Source organism: Aethalodelphis obliquidens, unplaced genomic scaffold, assembly GCF_003676395.1.
Source record: "Aethalodelphis obliquidens isolate GAN/ISIS:26980383/991018 unplaced genomic scaffold, ASM367639v1 scaffold14, whole genome shotgun sequence".
NCBI lineage: Eukaryota > Metazoa > Chordata > Mammalia > Artiodactyla > Delphinidae > Aethalodelphis > Aethalodelphis obliquidens.
Genome location: NW_020837958.1, coordinates 38,519,828 through 38,530,967, shown reverse-complemented (window position 1 = coordinate 38,530,967; position 11,140 = coordinate 38,519,828). Strand labels below are relative to the sequence as shown.

The following is an 11,140-nucleotide window of genomic DNA, read 5'->3' as shown; positions in this document are numbered from 1 at the left end:
CCTTGTGGGATACATGAGGTCTCCAGAAAGATGTGATCTCTTCAATTTGGGCAGACACTTAGAGGATCCAGGATGATAGGAAAGAAAAATCTAGTATTGAGTCCCAATTCTAAAAATCAATTCTATAACTGGTTATACTATTCACCAATATGTTTAAAACCTAATAATGATAACAATTTAAATCTTCACTGACTCCCTATTATATTATATTTCATATACTATGGTAATGCATTTACCTAGATTCTCTCACTTTATTATAAAAATCATAAATTTCTTTTTAAGGCTGTTCCCTCTCAGCCACAGTACTGGGCCCTAAGAGTCATGTCACTATTACATAATCTCATCTATCCTGCAAAAGTTCATCATCCTTAACATTGAGCTCTGGTATGAGCTGATGAAATGAAATTTCTCTGCAGGAAACAGTGATTAGAGTTCAGAGAAACTGGTCATTGTCTACTTGTTGGCCAGATTGAGGATGTGTTATTTCCATGTGCATAGGGAGAAAAGGAGAATACCTGTTTGGAGAGAGATAAGGATCATTGAATCAGATATGCAGAAAGAGGCAAAGATGAGAGTTCCTGTAGTCCCATAGAGAGAGTGTCTGAAAGAGTGAGAAGCTGCTTTTTTTCCCCCATGGAGATGGCTTTGCACTTCCTGAAACCAGGTCTTCCTAAGGTCACATGTTTTTCTTGCTCTTGACTTTTGTATGATACATTTTTGAGTATAATAAATTGATTTGCATTTAAGCATTTTTGACTGAATTTCTCCATCTCAGAATCAACAGAAACTTTGGACAAGGCCGTCTTCCCCCTCCTATTATACAGATGAGGAAACTGAAACTCAACTCTAGTGGCTGACTTCTGAATGAACGGCTCATATATTGTAGTCCTGGATATTGAATCTGAGTCTCTCTCATTCCAAATTCAATATTCTTTTCTGTGACCTCTTCTTTAAATGAGACAAAGTATGTGAAAAATTGTCTTAAATGCAAAGCACCACAGACATGATTTTTGTTGTTATTGTCTAACATGTTGTATATCTCTAAATCTTTCACTGTATATTATTCCTTTAATCTTCACGATTATCCTGTGATGTAGACCCCGAAGGGATTACTATCCCTACTTTAGGGATGATGTAACTGAGGCTCAGGGAAGAGACTGGTTTATGTTACTCCCTTGCTTAACACCCTTCAATCATTCCCCAGTGCACTCTGATAAAATGCTTGTGATATGATGACATATGATGATATTGACCCATCATTTTTTTAAAAAAAATTTTATTGGAGTATAGTTGATTTACAATGTTGTGTTAGTTTCAGGGGTACAGCAAAGTGAATCAGTTATACATATACATATGTCCACTCTTTTTTTTTTTTTTTTGGATTCTTTTCCCATATAAGCTATTACAGAGTATTGAGTAGAGTTCCCTGTGCTATTAGGGTTCTTATTAGTTATCTATTTTATATACAGTAGTGTGTATATGTCAGTGCCAATCTCCCAGTTTATCCCTCCCAACCCCTATCATCTTGTATCTGCCTAACTCTCCACCCTTATCACGTAACGGACTAACGCTTGCTCAGTATTCTTTAACGACACTGACCTTATTTCAGTTTATTAAAAAAGCCAAGTTACTTCTTCACTTTGGGGCTTTCCTGTTCATCCAATATCCCTCTCTTTGCTTTTCTCATGGCTGGCTCCTCAGTCTTTAGATCTTAAATATCATTTTCCTAGAGACCATTTGGGATGACTCTCACTAAGTAGGTGCCCAGAGCCCATTATCCTTACCCCACACGTTCTTAATTTCCTTTATACCATTCTACACATTTTATAATTTTATGATTGCTTCTTTCCTTGAAATCTTTTGTTCTCTCTTGCTAGACTGTATGAGCCATGAATAGAGCAGCCATATGGTTTTATTTGCTGACACATAGCTCTTGCATAGTGCAATGCCTGGCACAGAGCAGATTCTCAAATATTTGCTTGTTTGAGTAAATAAATGACAGAATCAATAATCAAATCTACAAACTCATGAAAGAGAGGAAATAAAAGAAAATTTCTGTTTCCTTATCCTCCAGATACTAGGATCAGTGGTTGATTTTGAAGAAGAGTGTGGTTGAGGTCTTTCCAGACAATAATGCATCATAGAATCAGAAACACATTTGATTTATGGATGACTGGGCATAGAAGAAATTTCCAATGAAGTGTTTGGTTAAATGTCTGAAAAAATGAATTCATAACAGGTCAGCAATGAATCTCAAGTATTTGGGTCTATCCATACTCTGCTTTGAGAAGTGTGATGGGGGCTCTCACAGACATTATGTGTACTTACAATCTTACCATTGGATGATCTGCATAGAATTAAAGATAATGGATGTCTTTTCATCAACTCATTCTATCTGCCCAATATGCCTTACATCTGTGCTCTCCTTCCCATTTTTCAGCCCCTAATTCAATTGCTCATAATCTCATCATTTCTCTTATGGTTTTCTTAGGGTGGCTGCTTGGCTGGTATCATTTCTCTCCACCACTCCCCTCCTCTTGCAGATTTCTTGAACTGCTTTAATCAGCTCAATTTTCCTAAGGCACCGCATTGAAATTGGCATATCCCTGCTCCACTGAACTTCTTAATCATTCTCTAGGCCAGTCCATCAGTGCATTCAGCTGGAGCTCTGTACTGTCACTTGGATGTATATTCCTTCAAGGCTCTAGCATCTCTGGGGCAACTGCAAGGGCAGAGACCCTTGGTTTTCTTTCCATGGTTTGTAATTTCTGGAGTAAAACTATCATACAGCATGAAACAGATATGATGCATTTCAACTTATTTTAATGTAGAGAATTAGAGAAGAGATTTCTGGACCCAGCTATGCCACTATATCATTGAGTTGTGCTGGTTATATAAGACACATATTAGAAAGTAGTCAAGTTTTGATGAACAGTGAATTCCCTCAACTCTGAAACAACATCGTGAGACAGATGTTTCTCCATGTATATCAGTGAAGACACTGAGGCTTGGAGAAGTCAAGTGTCTAGTGGGGAGAGAGCATAGAATGATCTAATCTTGGTTCTGTTTGCCACAAAATACCTTGTTCTTCCAAATCTGTTTGTCACAGATTGCACCCTGGTGCCAGGCTTACTAAAAATTTGTCAGTTTCTCCTTATGGTACTCAATTTTCTCACCTGTAAAAGGGAACTGGACTAGATTATCCATCTTTCTAATTCTGGCATTCTATGATTGCAAGATCCAGTGGTCCTAAAATAGAGTTATTTTTTAATTTCCCACCTCTTTACTTTATTCTGTTTTTTTCCCCTCCTCTAAATACCCTTCCCTTAAGGTTTTCTTGCTCCTAACCTTTTGTTTTTGCTAAACAACCTTCCCCCACGCCCAACCATTTCTTTCTTCCCTGCTGTTTGTTCATTCATGTCTCTTAGAGACCCCATTCAATCATTCCGTCACTTACATGGTAATTTCTGCTTTCTCTCTCCTCTCAGCTAGCTTGAGCCTCCCAAGAACAGTAATTCTGATTTATATTGATAAGGCTCCATTCAGCACAATGTATGGTATATCTTGGGAATTTGGTTGTTTTGATGAATGAATGAATGAAAATTTTACTAGAGAGATTTGCAGACTATGCTTGTGTGTTGCCAAGCATGAACATTTCTCTTTTTCTAGAATGGCAGCCCAGAAAAGATTTTGCATCCTCAACCATTACCAATTCAGATCATCAATATAGGTGTCATTCTTAGAAATAAAGTCTGGGACTCTGAGCCCTTCTCTGAGCTAATCAGAAGCCTCAGCAAGAGATTCTCCTTGATCTCTCCCTCATGCAGAATATGAAACTACCATTGAGGATACTCAATACCCTCTGTGTCCATATTTCTCTGCTACCTCTGCCTTCTGTCATTTATTTCTATTTGACTCTTGTTTTGGAGGAGGAGAGGAGGAGGTAAAAGAGGTGCCCTCCAGGACTCTGGGCATAGAGAAGGGTCTGAGTCTCAGTCCTGGCTACTCACCCTGGCTGCTTCCCCAGGCTGTTTTGTTGTACCATATCCTATAGAAGCCCAGGAAGACCCTGCAGCCAAGACACTCCCCTTTTATGCTGCTGCAGGGAAATGCAGCCCATCTCCAGGGACATCAAGCTTTGTGTCACAGAGAAATTACTCTCTGCTGAGCTTCACCCCTGGGATGGGAACATGTGATGAGAGGGTAAGGAAGATGGAGGAGGCTGAAGGGAGCTCTCAGGAGAAAGGAAAACCCAGGGAGATTAGAGACATGAGCCATCAGAACTCTCGGGAATGTAGAAACTCTGGTTATCTAGACCAGCCCTCTCTAAGACATGCTTTCAAAAGGTTCACTGACATGCTTCAGTGACCCATCTGTACTGTTTACCTCATTTTTAAAAAGAGTATCTTTCTATTTTCTGGAAAGAGGCAGAGTTAGCCAACATGGGAGTAAGACTACTTGTGACTAATAACTAGATGGAACACTCAGTAGGTCATGAGAAAAGAAGCAATGCCTATGTCACAGAAGGAAAGATGCTTTTCACCAAAAGGGCTTTTAAGAACTGAAGGAACATGATGTTTGGACATGGATATTGAGATAACTAACCAAGGTTTTGGAAACCAGGACGTGGTAAGTACTCTGAATACCCTCGTAAGACATATACACATCACAGAGTGGGAGATAAAGTCCTCAAACATTAGGCCGCCTGACACATCAGTGAAATTCTTATAGGTTTAGTGTTCTGTGTCCTGTCAGCATACCTTCTCCAAGGCAAAAGGCATGTTATTGCACCTTGTCCTTCCTGCTGTCAGCAAAGAGGCACAGCACCTGTTAGTCTTCCTTGGATTTTAGAGAGAGCACATATACCCTTAGGAATAATTCAACAGGTGTGTAGCAGGCTGTCAGTTTTGAGAGGGCCTAGAACAAGAGAGGGCTTTGCAGCAAGTGGTGCAAAAATCTATGTCACTTGGGCCATATAACTTGGTAAAACCATGATGCCTGTTGTATCTGTGGTAAATAAATATGTGTGAAGTCTCCATAAAGCCCTAATAGGAGAGGTGCAGCACAGACTCCTAGGATTCTGGAGCAAGGCCATGCTGTCTCCAGCAGAGTCCTCTCTGTTCAAAAGACAGGTATAGGAATGTTACTGGACCCTAATAGGAATTAAACACTTGATCATGGGACATCAAGTGACTATGTGACTAAAATTGCCTATTTTAAATGGCTATTGTCAGGCCTACTCATGTCATAAGGGTGAGTATGGACAGTACTATGAATTATACTGGTACAAGTTTAGCAGGCACAAGTGAGTTACATAAACATGTAGCCTAGACTTCCTGTCACCTGTCTCTTTTGCATCAATGCCTCTTCCTCAGCTGTACCTACAGTCTCACGGGGATTTCCCTATGTCTAACTGATGGAGGAGGATGTAAGCTGGGCCTGATTCACGGTTGGAGTGGCTTAATATGTAGGTAGAAGTAAAACAAATAGTGCTGCCTCACTACAGTTTTATTCAGAGGTGGTCCTGTAGAATAGTGAGGAGGCCTGAAAGAAGAAATATTGGAAGACTGAAAACAAAAAAGTCTGGGGAAGATATGTGAATGGCTATATGAGAATGTAACTAAAATGTGCAAATCTATGTCTCACATTAATGCTCACCAGAGAGTCTCCATCCTAAAGGAAGCGCTGAACAACCAGGTAAACAGGATGACAGGATGACACATCCAGTGCCCAACAAGCTTCAGTCCCTCCTCACCCCAGTGCCTGCATGATGGGCCCTTATACTGAGTGACCAGGGTGACAGAGATGGAGGTAAGCAACAGTCCAGTGAAATAAACTCCCTTTCCCCAAGGCAAATCTAGTTACTGCCACTGCTGAATGTCTGATTTGTTAACATTAGATGCCAACACAAATAAATTGCTTATAAAGGTGGCACCTTCCTTAAGGAAAAGGTCTGGATTGCTTGCTGTTGGGTAAGAAGTCTGACCATGAAAGGGTGGAATCTAGAATGGGTGGTAAAAGAGGGAAATTATGAATATTAATTTTACCTTGGGACCAGTCAGAGTAATGGGACCTCTAGATTGTTCCTCTATACATTTAGTTATAAATCTTTTTCCTTTCCTTCTCTTTCTGAAATTGCCACCACCGTGAAGGATGAGTGATGGATGCAGTTAACTTAGTGTAAACCTGTGATCAGAGTGATGTCAGGTGAAGAGTGTGGTGTACACCGAGCACCCCTCCCATAACCCTCAGCACTCACTTTTCTATCCCGACAGCATCCTCCTGCATCCCAATTATGAGTCTCCACTTGGAGGGTTTCTTTCCATCACACAGGGGCAGACATGAAGTGCTAGGAAGCAGCTCTCAGCCAATGACAAACGGGAGGGTAAATACCTCACCTTCCTGGCTCCACAGTGGTGATAACTCTGCAGCATATTCTACACTGTGTTTCCAAATTACTCCTTGGGTCTCATCCCTTTTATTCACACAGGTAACACGTTCAATCACTCACCCTTACTGGTTTGCTTACTTCTCTCTCTCTCTATTTTAACAATACCCCCTGGAAAAACCTCTTGAATAAACTACTTGTAATTAAGTCTTGTCTCAAAATTTGCTTCTGGGAGAAATCAACCTAAGAGTCTTACATACAGTCCTAAGAGTTTTAGACTTTAGGAAGAAGGCATTTTCCAAACTGTGTACCATGTAACTTCTCAGTTTTCCTCTTCTTATATTCACCTTGATTTCCTCTGTCTAAGAGTAGTCCCCCAAACTTTGACCAATGGTCACGGGGATATTTTCTTTAAATTTCATCACAAACTATAAAAAATAGGGGAAGAAATGAAACTTTAGGAACTATATTTGCTTAAAGAAATGTACTTTATTTTGGATTTCAAGAACCTTGTTATTTCTTTTCCTCATTTTATTATCTTATCCCTCTTGTAGTGGAATGAAGGAAGTATTATTATCCCTATATTTCAAATGCAGAAACTAATACTCTGACTTGAGAAAGTGTTTTTCAAAAGAACACAAGGAAGAAAATAATATCAAGGTCAGTACTAGAGTCTAAGTCTTCTGATGTCTAGTCTAATATTCTTTCCATTGGTTCACAGCCTATTTCAACTTAATAAAAAACTCTAAAGTTTCAGCAGACCTAGAATACTGAGTTCTCTTCTGGGTGTGGTTCTGCCCTTTTAGACTTTGGAAAATTCACTCTGGCAAATCATCACCAAGCACAAATTCTCTGCTGGGCCTTTACTTCTAGGAGACAAATAAGAAAAAAAAGTCCTTGATATGGGAGTCACTGTAATTTCATTATCACTAGAATATAAAGTAGAAGATAGTAAGTGCTGTATAAACATACAAAGATTCCTTTAAGATCTCACTTCAAAATCCCATTTGCTCTTTATCGTGGAGCATGACCCACTGGAAGCAGCACCATACTTGTACCCAGGAAGAGACCTAACTCCCTTTGCATATACTATATTTTTAAAAGTTCTGCTTGCTTGAGGCCTGCCTTCTACTCCAGCCTCATCTTTTGCCACTTCTCTTCTCTAATCACACTAAACCATTTGTTCTTCTAAGAAAGCAAATTTGCTGTTTCCTCCATTTGCAGTATCCTCTCCTACTCTTTCTCCACTTGCCCCAAACTACTCCGTATTCCCGCATCTGCATAATATACTCTATTTTTCAAAGGATCTAGCCCAGACAGAGCCTCCAGAAAACTCATAAACCGGACAGTTCTACTGGTTTTTTTTTTCTTACACATCCTTGTGCTTACCCTGCATCAATAACTTATTACTTGTTATCATAGTTGCCTACTTATTTTTCTCTTTACTCAAATGGGCAATTTGAGTCTGGTTCATTTCTGAGGTCTCAGAAATTAGCCAGAGATCAAACATTGGTTCTGATGAATAAATGAGTGATTAATACAATAACAACAAGAGAAAACTTTTATTGGTATTTACTATATGTTGTACATTACGTTCCACACCTTGATCCTTATAACAACATTATAAGATAGACACTATAATATTCCCATTGTAGAGAAAGCCAAAGCACACTGAGGTAAATAACTTGCTCCTCTGCTTACCCAGAATTCTGCACAAACCTTTAACAATGAGCTTATTACACTGTATTAAACACTTTCTTATTTGGGCTTTTTTTTTTTTTTTTTTTTTTTTTTGCTGCATTGGGTCTTCGTTGCTGCCCGTAGGCTTTCTCTAGTTGTGGTGAGCAGAGGCTACTCTTCGTTGCGGTGCATGGGCTTCTCATTGCTGCAGCTTCTCTTGTTGCAGAGCACAGGCTCTAGGCATGCAGGCTTCAGTAGTTGTGGCACATGGGCTCAGTATGGTGCCTTGCGGGCTCTAGAGCGCAGGCTCAGTAGTTGTGGTGCACAGGCTTATTTGCTTCACGGCATGTGGGATCTTTCTGGACCAGGGATCGAACACATGTCCCCTGTATTGGCAGGCGGATTCTTAACCACTGTGCCACCAGGGAAGTCCCCCTTGGGTATTTTTCATATATATTCAAAGGTGAGATATTTGAAGGGCAAGACCATTTATAAATCATTTCTGTGTTCCTGGTACTTAACATAGGACCTGAAAGAAGTTAGCATTGAGAAAATATATGTGAAATAAGTGAGAGACTAAATAAATGAAAGTCTCTCATAATTATCTATTATTTTTTTTCCCAGATGCCCAAAACGAAACTATGGGTGGGACTTGATCTATCCAGAAGTTTATTTTTTTGGCTTACCAAACTCTTTTCAGGGTCCCAATCCTGCAGGCATCCTGCATCAACTCTGACCTTTCCCCCTCAGGACCCTGAGCATGGCCTCCCTGATGGGCTTGGACTTGACACTGTAGATGACGGGGTTGAGCACAGGGGGCACCAGCAGGTACACATAGGCAACAAGGGCATGTACAATGGGGAGCAGGTGCCTCCCAAAATGGTGGATCATGGACATGGTGATACCTGGAATAAAGAAGACAAAGATGGCCAGGATATGGGAGGCACAGGTGTTGAAGGCCCGATGAGCTCCCTGGGAGAGGCCAGCCCCAGGACCGTGGGCAGGATGAGAGTGTAGGACAGGACAATGGGCAGGGAATCTATGCCCCCAGGGGACAGTACCACGTAGAACCCATAGAGGATGTTTATGGTGATGTCAGCACAGACTCTTCTCATCACGTCAGGATGGAAACAGAATGAATGGGATAAGAGGATCTTATTAGGGCAGAAGTTCAGGCATTTAAATAGGAATGGCACTGGGAAGAGAGACAGGGTAGCACAGGCCAGCCCCATCCTGATGATGACATTGTTTGTGAGGACAGCTGCATAGCACAGGGGGTTGGAGATGGCCACAAAGCAGTCAAAAGATATGGCTAGGAGCACTGAGGACTCCACCACAGAGAAGTGGAAGAAGAACATCTGGCCCAGACAGGCATTGAAGCTGATGAGCCGATGGTCAAACCAGAGCCCAGCCAGCGTGGTGGGCATTGTGGACAAGGTGAGGCCCACACCGATGAGGGCCAGCATAGACAGGAAGTAGTACATGGGCTGGTACAGGCTGGGGGTCCTCCTCACAGCCAAGAGGATCAGGCAGTTTCCAGTGAGGGCCGCAGTGAACGTGGAGGAGAAGGGGATGGAGATCCAGCCATGAATGGCCTCCAGCCCTGATGCCAATCATTCGGAAAGCAGGTGGCTGGAAGAAGAAGATGTTGGCAAAGGACTGGGAAGGGAGCATCCTTGGGGCACAGATGAGTTCTTCAGAAAGAGGGGACCTCTTCAATCTGGGCAGAAAAATAAGACAAGACAAAAGCATTGGGAAAACACCAGCTCTGATATTAGGTGACATGGGTTCACACACAACAGCAAATATGAAATGTGAAAGAGATTGAAAAATGTACTCCATCTAAAAGCAAACTAGAGGATAAGTATAATTTAAACCCACTGACTACAAAAGTAGCATTTCATACGTGAAATGCTGATCTCTTCACATATTGAAGAAAGCAGTGCTTTCTTTAAAAATGTGAGATGATCGTAAAGAGTCTAATAAAAAACGCTCTATTTTTAAACAAGAAGCAGTGGCCTCATGGAAATAAATTTCAAACATACTGTGGAAGCCTGAAGGGTTGACAGCATGGGCTTAGTATAACTGTTTTTCTTGGATTTTCTTTTAAATCTCAATATAAAACAAAACAAGTAAATAAGCAAACAAAAAACTCTTTAAAGGTAGGTTAATAAAAGAATGTAAGGGAAACAGCCTCACAAATATCTTTTAGCAGAGATGAAAAATCCACCAAAAATAGGTCAGAGAACTACAAGGGGCTTTAGTCTGAATCCTGCGGTCTACAGTTATGTCATATCTAGCCAACATAATCAACTCACTCTGAAAGTAGGACTGACCTCTCTTTTTTTCTTTATTTTAGGAGGGTGACAAGCATTGTCCCTCTGGAGCAGAGGATTGTGCATATTCTGGTAGAAGCCTTTTAAAGAAAATGCAGTGAAGTAAAGTTGCTGACAGTGTAGTTCTGGAGTCCTCCAACCCTTCTCTCTCAGACACGATTTCTAAGCACATCAAAACCTGGTGGAACTCATTCCATTCAAAAACAAATAAACAGAGAAGTTCCAACACAGAACTTGTACAGACATATTTTGTAAACAATTTTAAGGGATAAAACAAGTTAAAGATATGTAAAAATACTCTTTGAGATAAGGAATTATTCAAGAGAGAGGAAAATTCTTTATAAAATTTTTTGAAATAAAGAAATCATGAACCAAATTAATTTTTTTGATATTAGAGTATAAAATGGGTTGATAATAAATAAGGAAAATGAATACCAGATGCCGAGAGAACTTGACACTTCCCCTCATCTACTCTCTCTTTGCAGAGACTACAAGGGACAGCTCTCCCTGGAAATGTGGACTGGGATTCCACTTCTTCTCTGAGTTGTAAGCTTCCTGACCCTCAGGAAGGTAGCCTCCTTCAGCTCCTCTTTTCAAGATGGCACTACTGTCTCCTATTGTTCAAGACTGGTTATGTCTCTTTCTTCTGCCTGACTTCCAGACCTTTCCCACTGTTACCTCCACCTGGATGGTCGAGGATGAGGTGCTGGTGGCCACCCATCCTGGAAGTGGAGAA

The 11,140-nt window shown here is 40.8% G+C and overlaps 1 protein-coding gene across 1 annotated transcript; it reads right to left on the bottom strand.

The window, feature by feature from the left end:
- Positions 1 to 8,794: 8,794 nt before the first annotated feature.
- LOC113624658 (olfactory receptor 51I2-like) lies at positions 8,795 to 9,742 on the bottom strand. Its single transcript, XM_027114552.1, is given in 3 exon segments — positions 8,795 to 9,033; positions 9,036 to 9,673; positions 9,675 to 9,742. Coding segments are annotated over 3 exon segments (945 nt in total).
- Positions 9,743 to 11,140: the final 1,398 nt, after the last annotated feature.